At 47.2% G+C, this 25246-nt stretch overlaps 1 protein-coding gene across 2 annotated transcripts; it reads right to left on the bottom strand.

Moving 5' to 3' along the window:
- Positions 1-2593: 2593 nt before the first annotated feature.
- LOC118099679 (rho guanine nucleotide exchange factor TIAM2) lies at positions 2594-16705 on the bottom strand. Of its 2 annotated transcripts, none has more exons than XM_035144382.2 (23): positions 16649-16705; positions 14763-15875; positions 13917-14343; positions 12791-12966; positions 12075-12299; positions 11476-11661; positions 11208-11345; positions 9884-9949; positions 9607-9679; positions 9420-9509; positions 8898-9116; positions 8710-8771; positions 7569-7757; positions 6533-6601; positions 6336-6461; positions 5876-5984; positions 5505-5684; positions 5199-5317; positions 5009-5117; positions 4764-4822; positions 3989-4079; positions 3822-3909; positions 2594-3738 (listed from the first exon to the last, which is right to left on the bottom strand). In XM_035144382.2, the coding sequence occupies exons 2-23, from the start codon at positions 15867-15869 to the stop codon at positions 3210-3212; spliced, it is 4437 nt and encodes a 1478-aa protein (XP_035000273.2). In that variant the 5' UTR covers positions 15870-15875; positions 16649-16705; the 3' UTR covers positions 2594-3209. The 2 variants fall into 2 exon arrangements, with proteins under 2 accessions (XP_035000273.2, XP_035000274.2); XM_035144383.2 differs by having other exon boundaries at positions 8710-8756.
- Between the last annotated feature and the right edge of the window lie 8541 nt (positions 16706-25246).

Here is a 25246-nt window from a genome sequence, read left to right as displayed (position 1 = left end):
CTCGTCTGTGGGAAAACGCCACATTTTAAACCCTGTGGACGTCGTAATTCATGTTGTTGTGTTGATGTCAAAACAACAAATAAAAACACAGCGGACACGTTTCCCACCAGAGACGCAGCGGTGACGTCATCGTGGATTCGAAACCAGGAGAGAGCGTTTAAAGTGGGCAGATGTCTGAGGGAGGTTCTGCACTGCGGTGGAATCAAACACACGACAGAAAACTGAACGAAGACTTTCTCAGGAGACGTGGAAATCAAAGCACAGCTTTCAGAAAAAGTTGTAAATGATAAATATTATTTTGTCGGCTTATCTCCGGATGTTTCACCGGCACTGATCCACTGAGAGGAACCACTTTGAAATGTCTGATTAAGTTCTCCTTCATTTATTTACTTGTATTAAATGTCAGCTCTGTCACGTCTCTTGTTTTTAATATTTAATCTGTTAGTTTAGTTTTCTATGTTAACTTATTAAAAACAAGAACATTTCTCACTTCAACAGTTTTATTATGAAACATTTAAATTCACTAGATCCAGATTTGTATTTGTCATGTACTTGTTTGTGTCCTTAACTGACCAATGACAGGAAGTAATAACAATAATAATAAATATGATATATATATATATTATATTATATATATATATATATACTGTATATAAAGATGATCAGTGACTGTGTATTTTATATAGATTCTTGGCTCTTTAATCCACGGAGTCAGAAACGAGCTTCACATTAAAGCAAACACTTCGACCTTTGACCCCAAAGACTCAAATATAATGGTTTTGAATCAAAGCTCATTTGGCAGAAAAATCCCCCGAGACTGTTAACATCAATCAGCTGAGACGGGATTTAAATGAAGTGCTTTATCTCAGCTGAACACACACACACACACACACACACACACACACACACACACACACACACACACACACACACACACACACACACACACACACACACACACACACACACACACACACACACACACACACACACACACACACACACACATTGAGGTCTGTATTCAGTGTTTCTATTTTTTCGTTTTTTGATCTGTGACTTATTTTTTCTGTTCTGATTTTAACACGAGGAGATAAACCAAGAGGAACATTAATTTAAATTTAAAACTTAAAAATAGTTTTGGCTGAACTCGAGCTCCCTTCTAACGATCGCTGTGGATTTAAAGTTTACAAGAATAAATTCTCAAGGTTAATATTTGAATTGTTAGGTCATAAAATGATTTAACGTTTAATATAATTTTGAATCATTTCTGTTTAATGTCTCTTTGTGTCCTTACGTTGTTCAGCTGTGACACACAACTGACACTAAACTACAGTTTATTACAGTAACTTATATTATCTGAATATTCAGGATCTGTCTCTATTCATTATCAATATTATTATTTAGAGTCACAACTGAATTCAGCCTTTTGTGCTTTTAAAAGATCTGAGAGTTTAAATATGTAAATACACAAAGAGAAACTAGAAAATGTTAAACTCACCAGCAGAGAGCGATGTGATCTACGGTTAGAGTGGACACACACATGGACACACACACACACACAGACACACACACAGAGAAAGAAAAACACACACACACACAGAAAGAAAAAACACACAGACACACACACACACACACAGAAATACACACACAAACACACACACAGAAATACACACACAAACACACACACACACACACACACACACACACAGAAAGAAAAACACACAGACACACACACAGACACACACACACACACACAGAGAAAGACAAACACACACACAAACACACACACACACACACAGAAATACACACACAAACACACACACTCACACACAGACACACACACAGAGAAGATCATAAATAAAGATGACAACACGTCTCCACTTCCAGAAATGAAGCCTAAATATCTGTGAACGCTGCCACCTTGTGGTGATGACGTCATTACAGTCAGAGTCTGTGCAGTCAGTGATCGTGGGGTGGAGCCGTGGTATCAAGGCCCCGCCCACACAAGCACTCGACCAATCAGGAGTCAGTCTCAGCTGTCAATCATCACGTCTCATGTTTTTATATCATCAAATAACTGATTCAAACCAAACTGATCAGAAACACTTGAACAAACATCGGAGAGAGAAGAACGAGCTGAACTGACAGAAACATCTTTACAAATATTTATTTAATGTTTACTATGGTTATTTAGTTTGGTCCATGTCCCATCTGCTAACATGGAGCAGGAGGGTTTATGACCTATACTGCAGCCAGCCACCAGGGGGCGATCCAGATGATTTGGCTTCAGTTTTGGGAGCTGTCATGTCGTCCGTCTTTATTTTACAGATTGATAACATTAGATGTTGTGAACACGATGTTGTGTACGACTGATTTAATGAGACAGAAGTTATAAACTAATAAACAACAACGGTTATGACAGTGCGGAGCAGCCATCTTGGATTTAGAGGTGTCAGGGGACGTTCCAACTAAAGGTAGTTTTCACTTGATGCTAAGCTAGGCTAACTACTTTCTGAATGCAGTTCAAAAACAGACGTATGTTTGTTTGTGATTCAATTCACATCGAGATCCAGACAAAAACATAACGTTTAGATCAATTAACCTTTTTTAATTACATATTTTTTCATTTATTGGACTTCATCAAGTCGACAAAAAGATTTACACAAATATTTAAGAAAATAAATTACCAAATACCTGTGGTTTCTGGATCCGCAGCCACAAAACTGAAACACAAAATATATAAATACAATAATTCAGATTTACAAAGACTCCGATCCAGCAGCTCCAGAGATTCAGATTCAAGGAAAACTACAAGAGAAAAAATAAACTGTACAGAGAGAAACAGGAACAGAAAAATAAAGAGTCCAACATTCGTCCTGAACACGAATCCTTCAGAAATGTTTTTGGATCCATCAGTCGGAGAAAACATTTTAAAATCAGTTAAATCTACACAGAGAGATTTTTAAAAACTGACTCCTGATAAAAATGTAAATATTCCTCCATCGTTAAATGATTCTGTTCAGTTGATCTGGAAAATGTTTGGTCTCTGAAATGATGTTGAGTTCTTCATCACCTCTGTCGGCTCCGCTTTTTCCAGATGCAGGTGTTTGTCCCGGCCAATCAGATGCTCTGTGTGAGACCTTCAGTGTGATTGGTTGAGGACGACGTGACTCAGTTTAGTTTGGTCTCCCTGACGGGAGCGTTCAGCTTTAGCCCTGTAGTGTGGGAACAGCAGATGTCTGAAAGTCGTAGAAACAGTCTTCGTTGATCATGGACGCCATGCTGTGAACACTGAAGTCCCTCTCCAACAGGTCCAACACGTCTCCTCCGGGGCGTCGCTGCAGACTGGAGCTCCGCCTCTTCTCTGCGGTCCTCCGGTCGCCACTGGAAGTCGTCGCTCGCTGCTCCGCCTCCTCCGTGAAGTTCAGCCTCTGCAGCTGAGCCTCCAGCTCGCTGGTCAGCGAGAAGAGTCTGGTCCTCTTCCCCGCAGAGTCGGCCGAGGCGTGGCTGGGCAGCGGCGGCTCCGAGCAGGTTTCTCCCAGGATGAACCTGCTCTCCTCCGGCTGCCGATGCTGAGTCGTCCTCTGGGCGTCGGCACGACTCCTCTGCTGCCTCCTCCTCCAGGAGCTGCTCCTCTCAGCCGTCGACAGCCTGGACCTCCTCAGCGAGCCGGCCGGCCCCCGCTCTTTGAGGAGGGAGGACAGAGCTCGCAGGACGCTCGCCTTTGTCTCCAAACCACTGAAACAACAAGAGGTCAGATCTGATCTCAGAGCTGCAGGACACACTTTCAAATGTTTTCAATGTTGGCGTCAGCTGTTTACCTGCTGCAGAGCTGAAACACGGTCTCCGGTCGTCCCTCCACCTCCGACCTGCTGTGAACCAGCTCCCACACACACGGGTTCTCTGAGCCTGAAAACACACCACAGTCTGTCAGCTGCAGCACAGCGCCACCTGCTGGAGGACGCACACACAGAGGGAGTCCACTGACCTGTGATGTTGGCTGGTCTGACCTGAACCGCTGACACTGGGATTAACCAGCGGAACCTGAAGGGGTCCAGATCAGCTGAGCGGGAGCTCATCTGTCCAAAGTGAATAAAGCAGAGTTAAAGTTTCTGCTCCGTCGTCTTGAGTCGATCACAAACTGAGACACTGTTAAAGTTCAGTGGGTCACCTTCATGTTGTCATTGGTTTAAAATCACCTCAACACTAAAGCTCTTTCTCATCATGTCGGGACTTTTCATCTGAAACAGGTTCAAGTTTAAAAGTAAATACGAGCGACTCTGAAACCTTCAGAACCGGTTTTCATAGTTTGAGCTGTTCAGGATGAACTGGATCAGTTTTCTTCTTCTGAATGTTTGTTGGTTCTGAACCAAACTGGATCCTGAAACAGACCTGAAGCCATCGGGAGAAGTTCTCAGCTCTTTGGTCAGAAGATGAAATTCTCCTTGTTCCTGAATCTTCTCAGGATTAATGGACCCGACGTTTTCTAGTTTCTTTCTTAAGAAACAAAATCATCCTCACTGCTGCATTTTACTGTGAATTAGTATGAATTCAATTCTATTATAATAGTTCAGAATGAATAGAACAATGTGTGATGAGTTTTACTGGATGACGATTTAAATGACACGTGACCCTTCGTGTTTCATGTCCCCTGAAGGCCACCGTACATTTTCCTTCATGTTTAGAAATGGGAGGGGGGTTCAGTTTGTTGTAACATACAACCTGACCACTAGGTGTCACTAAATGCAACACACTGGACTCACCGTCCTCTTCTTGAGTTTGTTGTTGTCTCGATAAACCAGGATGACGGCTCGTCTGAACACTGACCAAGAGAAACACGTCACACAATCAAACTGAGGGACTCACAACTTGTTTGTTTCAGACATTCAGACTTTTCACTTCCTCAAAGTTTAGTCCAAGAGGAACCATTGTTTAGTTTGTTGTGTTGTAGTTGTGTGATCAGTGTGTTGTGTTGTGTTGTCAGTGTGTTGTGTTGTGTTGTGCTCACCGAACAGTGTGAGTTGTGGGTCTCTCCTCACTCGACCCACACAGGGAAGAGGATTCAACCAGACGACGGCTGAGTGGATCAGAAACTCTCCCATAGACACGTCCGTCACCTGCGACACACGAACCTTCAGCTTCTTTCACATTTGAACTCATCACCAAGGTAAACATGTGATCATGTGACATTTCATCACCTGTGTGTCGGCTCCGCCCTGTTCCGCAGTCAGCTGATCGAACACGCAGCCGTAGTCCTCGTAGATCTTCTGCATCTCGTTAATGTGACTCGCCACCTTCTCCATCGCCCTCAGAGCCTCTGATTGGACGACAGGAGACACTACAGTTACTGACTGTCTGACAGTCACACACGTGTGTGTGTGTGTGTGTGTGTGTACCTCTCAGGTGTGTGTGTACCTCTCAGGTGTGTGTACCTGTCAGGTGTGTGTGTACCTGTCAGGTGTGTGTACCTGTCAGGTGTGTGTGTACCTCTCAGGTGTGTGTACCTGTCAGGTGTGTGTGCTCGGGGCTCTCGGGGGGGGTGAGGGTCACCAGCTCTCGGAGCAGCAGTGGATACTTCAGGACCCTTTGAACAGGTTTGATCAGGTACGACTCCAGACAGGAAGAGTGCTGATTGGTCGGATTCCTCGTCTCTAAGAAGTGTTTGAAGGCTCTGTCTGTTTTCGCTGGAGACACACACACACACACACACACACACACACACACACACACACACACACACACACACACACACACACACACACACACACACACACACACACACACACACACACACACACACAGTACATCAGTAACTTGGATGTGTCTGATGAACAAAGTTAATGAAGTTCATTGAAGTGCTGTGATTGGTTGTCACCTCGTTCCAGAACCTTCTGTACTTTGATGTGATTGGCACAGAAGCCGCTGTAGAGTTTGAAGTGGTCGGCGTAATAAAGAAAAGATCCTCCCAACGAGAAGAGGAGTTTCTGAGAGAGACGTCAAACGTCTGATCAATAACTATCAATGAACTTAAACATCAATTTAAAAGTAATAATGATAAACTTTCACCATTTATGAATAATATGTTTTATTTTACAAAATAAAATCTTAATAACAGTTTAAATAATAAAACACATTTAAGAAAGGAAGTTAAAAATAAATAGTAAAACAAAATAGAAATTAAATGATGTAAATAAATAAATGATGTGAATAATAATGAGGTTTTAATTTAAAATAATAAAACACATTTACAAAAAGGTTTATTAATAAAAAGTCAAAGCTACAAAAACAATTATTAAAATAATAACGTGGGGAAAGGAGGAGCAGGAAGTCGTTACCTTGAACTGTTCAGGTGTTTCCAGGTGACTCAGGTTCGGACACGAGGAGATTTTCTCCTCCAGAGTCTGAAGGAAAACTCTCTGAAAGTCCAACATCTGAGGCAGGCTCCCGAACAGCGCCTCCATCTGACGGACACAGACACCGTCGTCAAGACAACCCCACGGCCGTTCACAGACGGTCAGTGGTTTTTACGTACCTCTGCTTTGCTGAGGAAAGTCTCCGTCTGCAGCGGCGTCAGGTAGACGTCCAACAGACAGACCAGATCCTGAAGGACACACGTCAACCACATTAAATCAAATACCTCGTTTCTTATTTCACCTGAGTGAACGAACCGGGTAATAGTTCAAATATCAACATTTCAAAGAAACATGAACAAACATTATGTTTTTACACCTGAATGTGATGAAAAGTTTCATTTTACTTTCCACTTTGATAAAGTTCAATTTCAGAACTTGACATTTGACATAAAATGATGTAAGTTTATATATTATGATAAATAGTGAATATAAAACCATTGTTTCTGAAACTGTTAAGTCTAAAGCTCCTGACGTGTTCCTGACGTGTTCTTGACATGTTCCTGACGTGTTCTTGACGTGTTCTTGACGTGTTCCTGACGTGTTCCGACGTGTTCTGACGTGTTCCTGACGTGTTCTTGACGTGTTCCTGACGTGTTCCTGACGTGTTCTTGACGTGTTCCTGACGTGTTCTTGACGTGTTCTTGACGTGTTCCCGGCGTTTCTGACGTGTTCCTGACGTGTTCCTGACGTGTTCTTGACGTGTTCTGACGTGTTCCTGACGTGTTCTTGTGTTCTTGACGTGTTCCTGACGTGTTCTTGACGTGTTCCTGCGTGTTCCTGACGTGTTCTTGGCGGTTCTGGCGGTTCTGCGTGTTCCTGACGTGTTCCTGCCGTGTTCTGAGGTTCTGACGTGTTCTGACGGTTCCTGAGGTTCCGGGTTCTGACATGTTCTGACGTGTTCCTGCATGTTCCCATTTCTTGACATGTTCTGCGTGTTCTTGACGTGTTCTTGACGTGTTCCTGGCGGTTCCTGACGTGTTCTTGACGTGTTCTTGACATGTTCCTGACGTGTTCCTGACGTGTTCCTGACGCGGTTCTTGACATGTTCTTGACAGGTTCCTGCCGTGTTCCTGCCGTGTTCCTGCCATGTTCCTGACATGTTCCTGACGTGACACTGATCTTTCCACAGCAGAGTTTATACATCATGTGACTGACCTTGACGTAGGACTTCTCGGTGTCGACCAGCTCCTGGATGACTTTACACAGATGCTGGCACACGCTCAGGTGGGCGGGGCTCGCCGGCTGCAGGGTGACCTCTCTGCTGTATGGGTTCTTGGGAACATCGGCGTCTGCAGCTCGGCCTTCTGGGAAGGTCTGGTACAGAGAATAAACCCGCTCCATGTTCTGTCGGGAGCACATATTAAAAATCTGTGATTAGCAACGTTTCAGATTCCAGTTAAACCCAAAAAGAACCTGAGCGAACAGGAAACAGGAATCGTGGCGTGAACACAGCGTTCTGAGGTCCCAACAGTCGCCACATTCATCAGAAGCTCTGAGGACGCGGTGCTTCAGATTCACAGCTCCAGAGTTTAGATTGAATGATTTAATAAATACGTCAACATGAACAGAAAGAAACCAAGTGAAATGTTTCTCCACCATCACATGATGAAAGTAACGTGTTCATCGCAGCCTGAAGCAGCAGCGCTGACGTCTGCTGAACAACAACCTCCAGCATCGCTCTGACTCTGTTTACCAGCAGCACGAGGCCGTCGGCCGGACGCCGGCAGCTCAGGCAGCAGGCCGTCACCCCGCGGAGCCCCTCCCCTCCATCCTCCTGCTCCTCCACATCCTCCTCCTGCGGCAGCACCCAGCACAGAGCTCCCATGGCGAGGGAGTGGGACGACGGGGTCGCCCCGGCTGGGGTCAGAGGTCGCCTCCTGCAGCCGCTGGTCAGGAACAACATCTACGAGTTCTCTGTGGTGGTACGGGTGGAAGCCATTAATCCTGCTCCGACTTTACACAAACACTCCACACACTCCTGGAGGTGTAAGCCCGGATTAAGTCATGTGACACTGAGGGTGTCTGAGCATCAGGAAGGAGGAGCAGAGGATTGTGGGAGAGGATTCCTGCAGACGGGCGTGCGGAGGAAAGACAGTAACATCTGCTTTATATGTTTTTATATAGACTTTACAAACTCCTGTACGGAAGCTCGGAGAGACAGGAGAAAAAGACGTGGTGATCGATTTGAGTTTAGATCTTTCTCAAGTACAACCAGGATTTTACTGTTGTAATACCCATATCGGCCACAAGAGGCAGAAGTGCGCCTCTACAGAGTATCGAGGAAAACTTGACTCACTTGTCCTGTCGGGTCAGCGTCATCAAACACGGGAGGAAGGACGGCGCCTGGAGACAAAACATCTGTGAAAGGGTCGCAACCATTTACACAAATATAATTCAGATATAAATAAAATACCAGAGGAAAGATTTTACTGGTTTGTTTTGAAAAGCTGCATTAAAAGAAAAATCAGTCTGTGTTCGTCGTACCTGTGGTCCAGGTGTGGAGGTCAGGGGCCGCGGGCTCCCAGGGGCCTGCAGGTTCACCGGGTTCAGGCCACGCGGCGGCGGGTTCCCCCTCAGGTGACTCGTCTCTCCTCAGCAGCAGCTGGAGCTTCTGGTGGCTGAAGAGACTCTGCATCAGGTCCAGGTCTAGTCCGGACACAGACGCCCCGTTCACCGCCAGCACCTCGTCTCCGGCCCTGAGGCCTGATGGGAAACAGGAGGTGGAAGTGTCAATCGGGATCATTACAGTTGAGACAAGAAGAAACCGAAGCATGAAACACGAGCTCCGGATCCTCCACAGACCAAACCACTGTGATTCTTTACTTGAATTAAAGATGGAGGCCGTAAACCAGAGCTGGAGGCTCGTGACTGCCCCCTGCTGGACAACAAATCCACACTAATTCATCACATCTTTGTTTTCAGAACGGATCAGAAATCGCACAATCTGTAAATTTCCCAGAACCCCCTTCAAATGCAAATCAGAGACACGAGACCCAGATGTCGAACCTTCTCTGGCGGAGAGTCCCAGCGGATCCACCTCGCTGACGTGCACGTGACTCTTCCCGGCGCCGTCCAAGTGTCCCGTGACCACAAAGCCTGACGGGTCACGAGGGAACAGGACGTTAACGAGGATATTCCAACGTATCAGAACTTCAACATGACGAGAAGAAAGGAAAGCTAGTGTTTCTCTCACCGAAGTCTCGTCCAGCGTCGCCTCGACAGATGTGCAGCGAGAAGCTGCCGAGGACGGAACCTTCATCACACATCTGGAGACAGAGACAAGTCGTCTTCATCACTTATCACAGATTCATTCACTCACATTTGAGTCAAACTTTATGTTTAAAACATAAGAAATAAAACACACGTTTATTATATAATAAATAATGATATGTATTATTTTTCTAAATGATGATGATTATTAATAACTAATATTAGTGATCAGTTCAAGTTGAGCAGGTCAGTGAACACACCTGTACAGCTGCAGGACGTCCTGCAGAGGGCAGCACCTCCCCCTGTTTGTACTCACAGTCCAGTCTCTGAAGAGGAAACAGTTTGTTCTTTATGTCACATTTATTCTAAAGTCAAAACTAATACTAAAACTAATTTTGTTTTTTTATTTAAAAAAATCTAAATCACGTTTGAGTTTGTTTTATAGATGAAACACACGCAGGTTCTGTTTCTAAGCAACAGGAGCTTCGTTAGCGTCCGATCGTTAAAACAAGATGAAAGTGAAGATTCCGACTTAAAGAGGGAGACAAGAAAAGAGAAAAGAGAAAGAACAGAGGACAGAGGACGGAGGACGGAGGACAGAGGACAGAGAGAAAAGATGTGAATGAAAGTCAGATGAAGCAGCAGGACAGAGGAGACGGAGCGAGGAGGCATCATGTTGAGAGGAAGGAAGGAAGGAAGGAAGGGAGGGAGGGAGGGAGGGTAAAAGAGGAGCAGAAGAAAGGAGGAGGGGTCATGTGACCGCAGGAGGTGGGAGGGTCATTTTCTGCCTCTGTGGATTAACACTAAGGGACAAAGGAATTCTGGGAAATAAAAGGCTATTGAAGCTTTTAATCCTCAACCCCCTCTGGAACAGCTGTGCGTCCAGCAGACGGGTTCTCCTCCGAGGTCAAAGGGCGACAGATGATCTGATTTCATCATGTTCTCTACAGTCGGAGTGAAATGCGTAAAGATGAGATTTTGACAGTTTTGTATTTCAATTTATTTCTTTTTGTGAGTTTTTTTTTTTAAATCTTCCACAGACGAAGTCACAGGTAAAGAGACCGGCCTGTTAACTCCGCCCCTCGCCTGTTAACCCCGCCCCTCTGGCCCAGAGAGAGGAGTAAAAGAGAAAGTGAGAGAGTGAGAGAGTGAGAGAGTGAGAGAGTGAACCTCGGAGCAGAAGCAGAAACCTCAGACACAGAGTCAGAGACGTTCAGGACCAAACTAAAAATACGTCCTCACACTCTACATTTAAACTTCATTAAAAACTAAAAATCTGTCCCGGGTCCAAACCAAAATGAGACCAAATGATGGACTGAGCTGAAATTACAGGTTTGTGAAGGAGCTGCAGTCAGACTGGAGTCTGAGGACCACCGAGTAAACACTTCGTCATCTTCATCATCTTCATCAACACCGACCAGGGGCGGTTCCAGGGAGTTTGAGGGCTCCAGGCGAGTGAACGTGTTGATGGAACCATGATTCAAATGATTTAACGTAATTATAATGTAACTGTATTCACGAGTGTGTGTGATGTTTTTGTTTTGTTTCCTTTGTGCTTGACAGGCTGGCGGTGCGGTCTATTACCTGGGACGTTGAGGGACTGCTGCTTCTGTTCAGCCCGTCCAGAGCCTTCAGAGAGGACGGCAGCCCCCTCCACCGGTTGTTTCCCCCCGACAGAGACCGACAACGCCGTCGTAACGTCACCTCGTCTCTGCTGCACACCTGAGGAGGAAGAGGAGCGATGCATCACAAACACACAGAGGTCGTGTCTTTACTCGTCCGGTGGCGAGATGACACATCGTATTCAAGCTCCCCTGAATTCTTCTGACACAGAACCAACCACATTTCTCACCAGGGCGTGGAACGAGGACACGGAGAAAACTCCAAGGCGTCCCAGCAGGCTCTTGGAGGGCCGGCTGGCGATGGCGAGGAGGCTCTTTGGGTTCGGGAGCTCGTCGCCCTGCAGACTGGAGAGGTAGCACTTGAGCCTGAACAGATCCAGGTTCAGTTTTTCCAGGTTCTGCTCCCACTGCTTGATCTGAAAAGTGCGATATGATCATTGATTGTGTGTCTGCCAGTAACTCATATGTAATCTATTACTTCTGCAGATCGTCGTTGGTCACTTTGTATATTTAACGCAAGCTGAACAGGAGGCGAAAATAACTGGACATCCTGATTAACCTCAAAAAACGAGCGTAGCATCGATGCGTGTGCACGTAACTGGAAACATTTATGTCAGAGAAGAGATTTAAATTGTTTCCGAATCATTCGACTCTTTACGTTAAGTTGTTCAGCCCCATGCTGGTGGGTGAACTGGGCTATTTAGTGTTGGAGCAGCGCCTCCAAGTGTTGGACCCTGGAAGTGACTGAGCTGTAACTTCACACGGAGGAAAGACGCTCTGGTCGACTGTCGATGTAAGATGTTGGCGTCGGACTCCTGCCGGCACTGACCTGGCTCTCCACGGCCTTCCTGTTCTTCTGCTCCTTGATGACGGACAGCTGCAGCTCCGCCATCTTCTTCATCTTTCCGTCCATGTCGATCTTGTGCAGCAGCGAGCGGCTCCGGCACCGCAGGAGGCGCAGCGTGTCCTCCTTCCCCTGACGCCTCGCCAGCAGGGAGGCGCCGGCAGAGTGGATGGAGGTCACCCAGTTCTCCAGCTCCGTCTGGTTGGTCGCCTGGAAGAGTCAAAACACAATTAGTTTATCTTTAAGTTCAAATACGACGAGCTGGAACAGTTACTGACAGGAAGTGTCGAGTCATGTGACTGATAAGAACCAATCAGGAAGAGAACGTCTGCGTCATCGTTTCCTCAAGTCTCAGTTTCTGTTCATCCAGATTAAAATTCTTTTTTGAAAGGAAAGGAGAAAATGCCGTCCCACAATTCTTTGCAGCATCAACATTTATAGCTGCACAACCTCGTATTTGCACCTGGACACACCCACTGAATCCTCACTTGATCTCTCCAGTCAACAAACATAAAGAACTTATAGTTCACAACATCATCAAGAAGCTTCTCAGTGAACATCAGAAATTATTCATCTTCAAACGTCACCATGAAAAATGTGAAGCTCACAGTTACGAGGTCATGAACTCTCCTCACTAACGAGCGTTAAAGACGGGAAACGTCTGCTGAGATCTGCGCTGGAGTAAAACCAGGTTCCCTCACCTGGAACAGGTAAACGTCTCCATACGAGTTGCTGAGACAGAAGACGTGTTCCTTCTTGGGATGTTCGGGGACGGCCTGGACGATGCTGTCGTCGGCCAGCAGAGCGTAACGAGGAGAAAGGTCCCGCTCGGTACCGCCGCTCCTCCCGTACGTCTCATGAAGCAGCAGAGTGCAACCTGAGCAGAGAGGGTTTGATGTCATGGATGGACATGTGGTTCTTTACCATGTGACAGCTTCCTGTTGTTAATACATCAAGTCATTGGTCGTCAGGTCGTTGGTCTTCAGGTCATTGGTCTTCAGGTCGTTGGTCTTCAGGTCATTGGCCGTCAGGTCGTTGGTCTTCAGGTCATTGGTCTTCAGGTCGTTGGCCTTCAGGTCATTGGTCTTCAGGTCGTTGGTCTTCAGGTCATTGGTCTTCAGGTCATTGGTCTTCAGGTCATTGGTCGTCAGGTCATTGGTCTTCAGGTCGTTGGTCTTCAGGTCATTGGTCTTCAGGTCATTGGTCTTCAGGTCATTGGTCTTCAGGTCATTGGTCTTCAAGTCATTGGTCGTCAGGTCATTGGTCGTCAGGTCATTGGTCTTCAGGTCATTGGTCTTCAGGTCATTGGTCTTCAGGTCATTGGTCTTCAGGTCATTGGTCTTCAGGTCATTGGTCGTCAGGTCATTGGTCTTCAGGTCATTGGTCTTCAGGTCATTGGTCTTCAAGTCATTGGTCTTCAGGTCATTGGTCTTCAGGTCATTGGTCTTCAGGTCATTGGTCTTCAAGTCATTGGTCTTCAGGTCATTGGTCTTCAGGTCATTGGTCTTCAGGTCATTGGTCTTCAGGTCATTGGTCTTCAGGTCATTGGTCTTCCGGTCATTGGTCTTCAGGTCATTGGTCTTCAAGTCATTGGTCATCAGGTCATTGGTCTTCAGGTCATTGGTCTTCAGGTCATTGGTCGTCAGGTCATTGGTCTTCAGGTCATTGGTCTTCAGGTCATTGGTCTTAACAGGTCGTTGGTCTTCAGGTCGTTGGTCTTCAGGTCATTGGTCCTCAGGTCATTGGTCGTCAGGTCATTGGTCTTCAGGTCATTGGTCTTCAGGTCATTGGTCTTCAAGTCGTTGGTCATGGAGGTAGCGGGCGTACCTTTCAGTGTGACCCAGTAATGCCTCCACCTGCGGCGTGCGACCAGCTCCAGCTTCCCGTCCTTGTTGACAGTAATGAGAGCTTTGAAGAAAAGCCATCCAGCCCGTCGCACCACGCCCTGCTCCTTCTCGAACAAGACGTCCAGCTGCTCTATTCCTCCCAACTCTAGCCCTCCATCCATGTCCTCCTCCTCCTGCTCATCCTCCTGCTCCTCTTCTTCCTCCGACAGCTCCGCCTGGTCGGCTGCACCGCTGCAGCTCGTCTCCAGCTCCTGCATGAAGTTCTCATAGATGTTCTGTCGCTGGGCGTCGCTGATGTGGTTCAGGCCTCTGGAGCCACAGTGAGGGTGGAGGAGGTCGGAGGTCGATGCCGCGCTGCGACCGACCAGCTCACAGTTCAGCCCGTTGATGAAAACATCACTGGGCTCCTGACGAGAATCACACAAAATGTTTCAGATATATTTAAAAATATATATATGCTAACAGCTAACTTCTTAAAGCTAACTTGTTGAGCGACCATTTTTTGACAGGAAGCTTCAATACTTCCTGCATGAGATGAGTGAGGTGTTTCAGAATAAAAGCACCAGTGGTTCTGCTTGGATTCATTTAGGTGGAACAGTACTTTAATGAACTTTATTTGAATTTATTTTAATGTGTTTAAACTTGTTTAACTTTATTTTACCTTTACTTTTCTGGTCTTTTTGTTAATTAGTACATTTTAATGAGCTTATACCGAATTAGCATATTCAAACAGTTTTATAAAACTCTTAAAACAAAGAAATATTTTGTAATTATGACATTAACAAATGTGTTTTTACAATCCATCCTTTGTTTTTAAAGTTCTTACCTGGATCCGTCTCTTCTTCCTGCTCAGACTTCCTGTCCAGTCGCTCAGTTGTCTGATTCTGCTCTTCAGGAAATCTTTGCGATTGTTCCCGGTGGCAGGGGCGGTGCTGATGGACTCGGCCCTGCGGCAAGGCAGCGTGAGGGAGGAGAACCGCTGCTCCACCCCCCCACCTGCACCCTCCTCCTCCTGAATGATGTCATCCAGCAGCGTCGAGGAGGAGGCGGTCCGTGGGGGGTCTGGTGCCGTGGGGAAGGCAGGCAGCGTGTTGTGGCTGCTGTAAACGCTGTCCAGTGACGCAGCCGGGGATGAAACCAGGCTGAAGTCTCTCAGGTCCGGCTGCAGGATCACTGAGTCACCGATGCCGCTGTCCTCTGTCTGGCGAGAGGAGCAGGTGTTGTAACCTGCGGCGGGGAAGAGGAGGGTGGAGTTAAATCCAGGTGAGACGTCCTCTACCTGAGCCGAGAAGAAGGTGTTGAAGACACCGGCGGAGGACACTTCTGTGCGGGTAGAGGAGTAGGTGGTGTTATCCACGATCTGCCCGCAAACAAACACATTGTCCGCCAGCTCAGCACTGCCCCCCCATGGCGAGTCGTACCAGGAGCCGTCAGAGCTGAGCGAGCTGCCCTTACTGGTGCGGAGGAGGGGTTCGGCAACTGAGGAGGCAGCTGTGGTGGAGATGGCGGGGATGCCGGTTAACCCCTGCGGCTCCATGGCGTTGACCCTGCTGTTGGTGAACTCCACCCTCATGCTGCCATCTTTGCTGAGCAGCACTTTGGGGCTGCCGCCACTCTCCAGAGACGTCCGCTCGCCACTGATTCCGTTACCCTCTCCGCCGTTCTCCGGGTATCCAAACTGACTCCTGCAGCCCCCCCTGCTGTGCCTCTGAGGAGACGCAGCTCTCAGCCTGGAGCCTCCTCTGGGTCCATGTTCGTAACGCCAGGAGGAGTTCTGGTTCTGACAGCTCCTCCCACGGCTCCTACAGCCGCCATGGCTGCTCCTCCACCAGCTGCGAGCTGACGGCGCCTCCTCCTTCCTGGACGAGGACCTGAGCGAGCAGGAGGGTTTGGCGGCAGAGACGAAGCTGGTGTGACTGTCTGTGTTTCCCATCACGACCTGGAGCCAGAGACAGACAAAGAAAAAAACATAAATAAACTCACTTTAACGCATAAAAATGTTACGACAACAACCTCGATGGTCACGATCAGTTCTACCGCCAGGGCTGGACCAACCTGTCAGAAGGCCTCAGGGCAAAAGTGATCAGTGAGCCCCCACTGACCCCCCGTCTGACCCCCCGTTCCTCCCCCTCTCTGTGTATGAATCCTGTTGCTTTCGTTTAAAGTTTAAACTAATCAATTATGAGTTTTGCTGGACGACGTGTTTAAACTTTAAACCGAGCTCACCTATCTGCAGACCCATTTCCATGGCAACCAGTTTTCCGTCATTTCCAAACAGAGGGTCGAATTTTTTACTGTTTGATGTTAATTTAAAAAGTAAAATAAAATAAAATGATTGAAACCAGACGGCCTGAGGTGCCCCTGACAGCCGGGGGCCCCACTTGGTTGGTGTGTCAACTTTAAGGATGGCAACAAAAACAACAACAAAGTCCCAGTCCGTCTAGTCTCATTTATTCCTGTAGTAACGTACGTCTTTACACTTAAGAGGCCAGAGTTTAAAAAGTACTTTACCTAGTTACTACAACAGCTGCTATTGTTAGTACTAGTATTAATACTGCTACAGCTACTGCAGTACACACACATGAACACATCAGATGAAAAGTCCTGAGTGGACTGAGCCGCCGCAGGAAATCATCACATGAAGCAGCTTTTATTCAACTTTACTCTAATTCAGTCAGAAAAATAAAAATGGAATATGAAGAGAAGTTTTACCTTCTTGTGTTTGTGTCTTCGGTCCGTCCTGCTCCCTCTCTCTCTCCCTCTCTCTCTCCCTCTGATCCTCTCTGTGCCTCCAGCTGCTCCCTCTCTCTCTCCTCCAGTGTTTGTCTATGGCGCTCGCCCCCCTCTCTTCACACCAGCTCATCTGTTGGGGGAGAACAGAGGGAGGGAGGGGCTTCAGCACACAGACCCTCCCTTTGTAGCCCCCCACTTCCCCTAAAGCCTCTTCCATGACGTCTCTGCTGAAGTTTTTTTTCTTAAACCAAACTTCACTCTGGTTTCTGTTTGTTTTGGTTTTCGTGGATTCTGAACAATTTTCTCTTTGTTTTTTCTCTTTTCTTAAATCCAGCATCATTGGACTGGAGCTATTTTAAGAAAATGTCCAATCACAGGTTTTTGCTTTGACGAAGAGACGTGTCCCAGAAGCTTGATATCAGTAATAATGTTGGGACATGATGAGACGAGTCTGAGTCCAGATGTTTGTTCAGGAACATTCAACAACTTGTTCTAGTTGAGTTGAATGATCCCCGACCCTGTGAGTGAAGTTTCTGTCCTGATGTTTCATTCCAGAACTTTTCCAGAACCTGTGATCAGATCATGACCTCAACTCTTTCCTTGTAGTTTTACTAAAAACCATAATATGTTGAACATGATCACAAATAATTACGAATCCAGACGTCGTCTCCAGAACCGTGTGGAGCTCAGAGGCTGAGGCGAGCACTCATTTCCTGAGAGGTCAAAGTTCACTCAAAGACTGGAGGGTTTTTAAGAGAGAGCGCGGCGCGCCATCCTGTCCCACAGGTCAGAGCTGAGGAATGGGGGTGTGTGTGGGGGAGGTGTGTGTGTGTGGGGGAGTAACACAATGTACCTTTGACCTGTTTCACTGAAGCTGGTTTCAGGCCAGCAGGTCAATCCAGAGAATCGTCTCCAGAGCTTCTCCAGAGTTAGAGTTTCACAGCTGAACAACACAGCAGCAGGTTTTCTGCACAGACTCGTTCACAGCATCAGATCCTCCTCCTGGTTCAGGTGAGAGGGGGGGGGCAGCCGGGTGCAGAGACAGAGACAGGAAGTGACGTGTGACCTCTGCTGCAGAGGTCATGTGATCATGTTGACATCACCTGACACCTTCAGCTCTGATCACCACAAACTCTCTTCACATCCTCGTCTGTGTCTTCATCGTGTGTCAGCACTTCTTCACCAGAGAGATTTGTTTTAGTTTCTTCATGTTTGTGTCCCGTGTTAGAAGCTCCTCCCCCACTCAGTGAATCAGTGGAGGATCCTCTGCTGTGTTCACACTGCTCCTGGATCTAGACTTTATACAGGAGCTCAGGAGGAGGAGAAACTGAGTCTGATCCTCCAGAGAAGATCCAGAGAACTGAGGCGCTCAGTCTGAAAGGAGAAAACTCTGTCGTCCACCTTTGTCTCATCTTCGTCCTATTGGACATCTGCCGGCTCGCAGGCCCCCCCCCACCATCGGCGACCCCTCCTATTCTTCACAGACAAAGCCCCTCGACCCCTCCCCCAGACGTGAGGCCGACATATTGAAGGAATTTATCAGAGTGGAATTGAAAAGAATTTGATTAAAGTCCGGAGGAACTCCAGCTGCTCTCTAAGTGGACGTCAATGAGTCTTTTTAATCTTCTGACGAGACGTCAGTTTAAATCTAATGACAAACTTCCAGTTTGATGTTTAATAAACAACTCAACCTGGTTAAAAGTGCCAGGGCTGGTTTGATTCCATTCAAACTTTGGAGAAAGATTCCTCCGCGTTTCACAGTTTGTCAAACGACACTGAACCAGATTTTCTACATTAAAACTTTTAGATTGAAAAGTTTGAACCCCTCCCCCCCTTTTTTCAGAGGCTGAGCCGCAGCAGGAAACAGGAAGTGCAGATCATCCATAAATAGCAGGAAACTGCGACACCTCCTGCAGCAACAGACTCACAAACAGGTTCCACTGTGTTTGGGTAGAAACATGAAAATTATCATTCATGCTCTCGACACTTTGAAGATTCACAGAAAACGATTGATCAGTGACTTCATCTGAAGAAAAAATACTTTCATGAATGAATCTTTGCTGGAATAAATTGAATCCCAGTGAAAAGGGAACTTTCCCCAGTTGTGTGATTTGAGATTCAAGATTCTGTGGGGGGGCTGTGTTGGGTTTTGAAGGGAGATGCCGAGCAACAAAATGAGCGCTGCACCTCCTCATGGGAACTCAGGAGGAGGTGGGGGGTGGGGTCTGTTTCCTGTCCCCGCTGACTGGGGTCCTTGTCCTGGCACTGTGGGCAGACGGGCGGGGCCCATGGACTCAGGTGGGGCCGCTGCAGCTGCTTCCTCCTCGGGAGAAGCTGTGGTCTCAGGGTCCGACACCGCAGGACGAACACAGAGCCACCACAAGGTGGCGTGTTCCTCCGTGACTTGAAGAGACGAGTCCACGTGAGGCTCAGAGATCTTCTACCACAGACTGTAAATAAAGATGGACGACACGACGGCATCTCAAGTGACCCCAAATCATCTCCAAGGAAGTGGAGACGTGTCGTCGGTGGTGTGAACACGCCCTCACACGCCCCTCACACATCCCCTCACACGTCCCCTCACATGTCCCCTCACACGTCCCCTCACATGTCCCCTCACACGTCCCCTCACATGTCCCCTAGAACATGTAACGTGGACACAGTGACTGGGCGGAGCCTGACGGACCTGCAAATGACCTCCTGCTGCTGAAACTACATTTGAGCTGAGATCAAATCTGATTAGTGTCCGTTTAGCTCAGAGTCTGCTCAGCCCCCCCGTCACCAACAAACACTTCATTTAATTTACCCTCCATCAGGGGGGAGACGATCCATCAGCTGAACGGCCTGCTGGGAGACACCACGATGATGGTGATGGTGATTGTTGTTGTGGAGACTTTCAGACCAAACTGTGGTGAGGACCTGCGGCCCCCTCAGGGCCCCTGGAGGCCTCAGTTTGGGGAAACCACTTGATGACTGGAACCATGACAACACTGCTGTCAATGCACCAAGTGTCACTGATATCCGACTGTGTGTGTGTGAGGTCACACCCTCGTCCTTTGTCCCCGCACAAAGCAGAGACGAGTGCTTGGCGTTGGTCCCTTCATTCAGTCCCCAGATGCTGCTGTGGGGCCCCTGTGGCCCCGAGAATATCCATCAAAACACAAGATCCACTGTGAGACAGCTGAGAGCAGCTCCGTGTGCAGAGCAACACGCTACATACACGCTAACACACATGCAGCAACCGGGTTACTGAATGAAATGAAATGATCAGAAACGCCACGTTAATGACGCCTGGTTCTACGCCTGCGTATCATCAGGAACTAAAGATGTCGCTGTTCCATCGATCTGAGGAGACCAGCAACAAACAAGATGTGGTCATTTTATTAAACTATGTAAATTCAACGTTACTTTACCAACAAAGTTCAGCTCAACCAGTTTTATCGTTATTTCGGGAGCAATAATTTAATATGATATTAATACTGAAGTTACTAACAATAACGTAGTCAAGTCAAATAGGTTTGGCGAAAAAAACAACTTTACATAACATTAGATATCTAACGAGCTTGTTCTCCAGACACAGTCTCCTTCAGTTTAAAAGATTCATAACGCTTCCCTCTGCTGGGTGGACCGGTTCATGTCGGTTCATGTCGGTTCATGTCGGTTTATTAACTCCCGTCGCTCCCGTTAGCATCGCATTACTGCTGGTATCTTGCCTGCAGGCTAGCGGAGCTAAGCTAACAAGCCAGGTACAGAGACACCGATACCTGCTGATCACTACTAACCATGTATTGTATTTAAAACATAAATAAAACACTATATTTGACTTACCACAGAAACTGGAGCCAGACGTCTTCGACTTCTCATCACAGACTCAGGTTGTGTTCAGTGACGGGGTTAGCCTGTTAGCTCAGGTGAAGCCGAGCTAACAGGCTAAAAGCCAGAGTGACGAGCTAACGGTGACGTCACCTGTCCATCAAGTGATAATTATGCACAATTTCAAACCTCTTTATCACCTAAACGAGCGAGTTAAGTTTAAATTCACCCCCCCCCCCATACAGTTGTCAAGATGGAAGAACTTAGTGATTGAGACTAAAACCGTTTTTTGAACCAGGTTTAATTCTGCTCTAAAGTTGGACTTTTAACATGGGAGTCAATGGGAATTGACTCCTTCTTGGAGCCAGCCTCAAGTGGCCACTCAGTGAACTGCAGCTTTTTGCACTTCCGCATCGGCCTCATGCTCAGCCCGGTTTGTTGCCACTTGATAAAACCCCTAAAGACAGAGACTGTAGCATTGACAGTATTTCATCAAACATTTAAACTCCTCTACCTCCAAGGTTTCCTCCGAGGGAGCGACAGGAATGACCTTCTCAGCTGCCGTAGTTACAACAGATTTTTCAATGCACCAACGTCAACGTTAAAATAAAGGTTTTGCTCTGTTTTGTCGGAGCCGAACGCAGCCGCCGACTGAAACTCTGCGTTAACACAACTCTCTGTGGACCTGTGTCCTTACAGCATTATCTGAGCTGCTTGATGAGGACAACGTCTCCTCTGTTGACCTGAAGATGGATTCAAGAACTTCAGATCAGCTGTAAACAGCTTCCCTCAGAGAGGAGCGTTTGTTTTCGGGCAGGTATCGCTGCCTGGCGTCTGCAGCTCGGAGCCCCAGAGGAATGTGGAAGCTGTTACAGCGAAGTCTGAAGTGAACAAAGCTTTTCAAACACAAAGCGTGCAGCTGCCTGAGTCGTGAGATGATCCTGATCAGACAGAGCAGGCGGACGGACGCTGAGAAAACACCTCCGATAGGGATGAAGAACGACCAGTGGAATTCTGCTGAACTGTTTGTCCAGAGACTGAAGGTGTTTGAATAAAAAGACGAGACGAGAGCTTATCCCCGCTCACACAGAGAGAGAGAGAGACAGGTGGCCGGTCATCAAGTTAAAAACATGCTACAGGCTGCATCCATACCACTGAGCATCGGGCTTCGAGCTCGCTGACACACACCGGAGATCATCTGGAACCAACAGAGTCAAGACGACAGCTGAAGCTTCAGAAAAACTCTAATTCAGTCTTTATATTTACATCCGTCGACAAACGACTTCCAGTAAAACTGCTGCAACATCTGGAATTTACCAAGGTTGTAAACATGACGTCTCACTCACACACACACACACACACACACACACACACACACACACACACACACACACACACACACACACACACACACACACACACACACACACACACACACACACACACACACACACACACACACACACACACCACAGAATTGTTTCCTCAACAACAAACACAATGTCCCAAAAAAGTTCGTAAATGTGAGGAACACGTCGTCGCATGTTTCACTTCATCTTCTCTGAAATCATACGTCTCACTTTCCGGCCCAACTGTTTTTATTGATTAAAAAACATGCCAGATATTTGTATTTATTGAATTTATAACACAATTTCAGTAATTTGATCATTTATTACGGTTTATTGATGAACAGAACCTTTTAGCTGAGGTTGTACAGATTTTAGAGACATGAAGCATTTGAAGATTCTCCAGGAAATGACATCACAGGAGGTCAAAATACCCACGAGGAACATTTCTACTGATCAAAGGGTTAAAAAAAGCAAACGTCTGAAATCCTGTCGTCTTATGTAAGAGCACAAACTCTCTGCTCATTACACAACAGTCTGAGAAACAGATGCTGGAAAACAAAGACGACTGGAGTCAGAAACCAGACGAGGCCACGCCAGGAGAACGCAGAGGAAACGGCGAGAGAGACCACGTGAAGAAAGGACGGAGCCAACTGAGCTACGAGGGAAACACGAGCGAAAGCTGTGAATGTGATGTGGTTTCACTGGTTCCATTAAACAGGGATGAAGCTGCAGAAGCACCTGGAGCACACACCTCGGAGATCTGAGACGAGTGGGCCAGACTGTAAACAAAGATGCTTCTATTCCTCTCTTTATTAAAGAAGTCTTTCAGTTGGACTTCATGATTTCATGTTCAGATGTTGTAACAGTCTAAACCCTGCATGTGCAGGAGGGATGGATGATGGATGGATGATTGACGGATGATGGATGGATGATGGATGGATGGATGAATAGATTGTGAAGCATAAGTTGCAGGAGAAGAAAACGTCTCCACAGAGAAGAGGAGCGACAGTTGTTTGAAAGGTTCTGCTCTCCTGTGATTCTGCTCTCAGTCAAAGTGCAGCTCAGCCTCGTTCAGTTTTTCCACTCAGGAAGCTTCAGCAGAGCGTCCAGCAGAGCGTCACCAAACCAGAACCCAACGAGCAGCCACGGAAAAACTCTGAGCCAGAGCAGCGACGACACGCTGCAGTAATGCAAGAAAACAACGACTGAAACATCAGGAGACATTTTCCCTGAGGAGTCGACGCTGCAGCGATGGACGAGCTACAGACGAGACGATGGAAAGAGACAGACAGACACATAAAGACTCAGAAAGACTCAGAAGACAGACAGAGAGAGACAGAGAGACAGAAGGAGACAGAAGGAGAGAGACAGACAGACAGAAAGAGAGACAGACAGACAGAAGGAGAGACAGACAGACACAGACAGACAGACAGACAGAGAGAGACAGAGAGACAGAAGGAGAGAGACAGACAGACAGAAGGAGAGACAGACAGACACAGACAGACAGACAGAGAGAGAGAGACAGAAGGAGAGAGACAGACAGACAGACAGAGAGAGACAGAGAGACAGAAGGAGAGACAGACAGACAGACAGACAGAAGGAGAGAGAGACAGACAGAAGGAGAGAGACAGAAGGAGAGACAGACAGAGACAGACAGACACAGACAGACAGACAGACAGACAGAGAGACAGACAGAAGGAGAGAGACAGACAGACAGACAGAAGGAGAGACAGACAGACAGAGAGAGACAGAGAGACAGAAAGAGAGAGACAGACAGACAGAAGGAGAGAGACAGAAGGAGAGACAGACAGAGACAGACAGACACAGACAGACAGACAGACAGACAGAGAGACAGACAGACAGAAGGAGAGAGACAGACAGACAGACAGAAGGAGAGACAGACAGACAGACAGACAGACAGAAGGAGAGACAGAAGGAGAGACAGACAGACAGACAGACAGAGTATAATAATGTGAGTAAGTGGAAGCAGCTGTTGAAGGAAACATTGGTCGTCAGTTGTTGGAAGCTGATCTGAAAACATCTGGATGATGTAACAGTGTTGGTTTAACCCCCCCCCCCCTTATCATAATGTTAATGGTTTAGTGACCAACAGAAAGAGAGAATTCAGGATCAGGTGTTTCACAGAAGCTGTTTTCAGACATGAGCTCCAGGTAAAATCCAGAGAAGAGTCCAGGTCTGAAAGCAGCTTATCTGTCAATCAGGGCAAACAGCGCCACCCTCTGGCGGTCGGCTAGTCTGACACGCCCCCTAACAAAGTCAGGTACCGAATCAAAAAGTGCGTCTCAGACAAACCTGATTCATAAAGAGACATGTTTTAAATTCCATCTGCGTCTTAACTGAAATCTGGTGTCTTCATGTCCAGCCTCACGCTCAGCTGCGTCCACAACACGTCCAACCACAAAGTGGAAAAGGCAGAAACAGCAGCAGCTTTTGCCAAGAACAGTGTCGGCCTCGTTAACTTCAGGTGAAACGACGCCGCTGGGCAGCTCCTCCCACTTCCTGTGTCGACGCCGAGGATCATGAGGATCAAAGAAGCTTCAGTTCGCCTGCGCGAGGCCGAGCGGAGCCGGGAAACCACAAGTTCTGTTCACGTCTGGTTTCATGGGATCAACAGATCAAATGATTGTTTGCTCTCGAGTGTTTCACAGCGTCTGACTCGGTTCGTCTCACAGGTGGAACCAGCGGGTTGAATTTATGTCCTTCGTCATGAAAGAGCTCTTAATACAGGTCAACAAGAGGACACGCCTCCATCCACACTGACACCTGAAAACACAGGTCACGTGACCGTTCACGTCCACAGGTCATGTGGTGTAAACAGGAAGTAGATGTCTCCTCTGGTTGCTTAGTAACAGAACCTCCTCTGAAGGAGGAGCAGTGAAGGTGACGAGGTGGAACTGAAAACTCTGGAATGTTGTGGATTCCAGAGAAAACCGTCCTAACAGTGACCAATCAGCTGGGCTTCATCGGGGGTCTTAAAGAGACAGGAGCTAAAACCAAGAGTTTGAGACACAGGCTGAAAAGAGGAGCAGCAGCGATGGACAGTTTGAGGACAGAGATGTTTTCTGAACATTTTACACTAATTCAAAATCGTTTACCTGAATATGAACAGAACGTGTCTCCTTTAATATCGAGTGTTAACAGGGTCGAAGAAAAGCTCCGGTCACGAGTCACAACACGTGAGGCCGACGCCCACAGAGCGTCACATGACTGCTCACCGACAGATGGAGCGCCGGCGCCAGACACTCGACTGACGGTGCAACACTCAGAGACAACGGTCTGTTGTTGACCAGTCTGACCTCTGACCTGCAGGTCACTGGACTGTGAGGTGTCCACAGGGACACACACACACACACACACACACACACACACACACACACACACACACACACACACA

Source organism: Hippoglossus stenolepis, chromosome 20 (assembly GCF_022539355.2).
Source record: "Hippoglossus stenolepis isolate QCI-W04-F060 chromosome 20, HSTE1.2, whole genome shotgun sequence".
NCBI lineage: Eukaryota > Metazoa > Chordata > Actinopteri > Pleuronectiformes > Pleuronectidae > Hippoglossus > Hippoglossus stenolepis.
This window is presented reverse-complemented; position numbering and strand designations above follow the sequence as displayed.

Coding starts and splice junctions, on each gene's coding strand:
- LOC118099679 (XM_035144382.2), bottom strand. CDS start 15,869: ATGGGAAACACAGACAGTCACACCAGCTTCGTCTCTGCCGCCAAACCC. Junction 8,772..8,897: donor CCTCCACACCTGGACCACAG/GTACGACGAACA, acceptor ACCCTTTCACAG/ATGTTTTGTCTCCAGGCGCC. Junction 6,462..6,532: donor CTTTCCTCAGCAAAGCAGAG/GTACGTAAAAAC, acceptor TGTGTCCGTCAG/ATGGAGGCGCTGTTCGGGAG.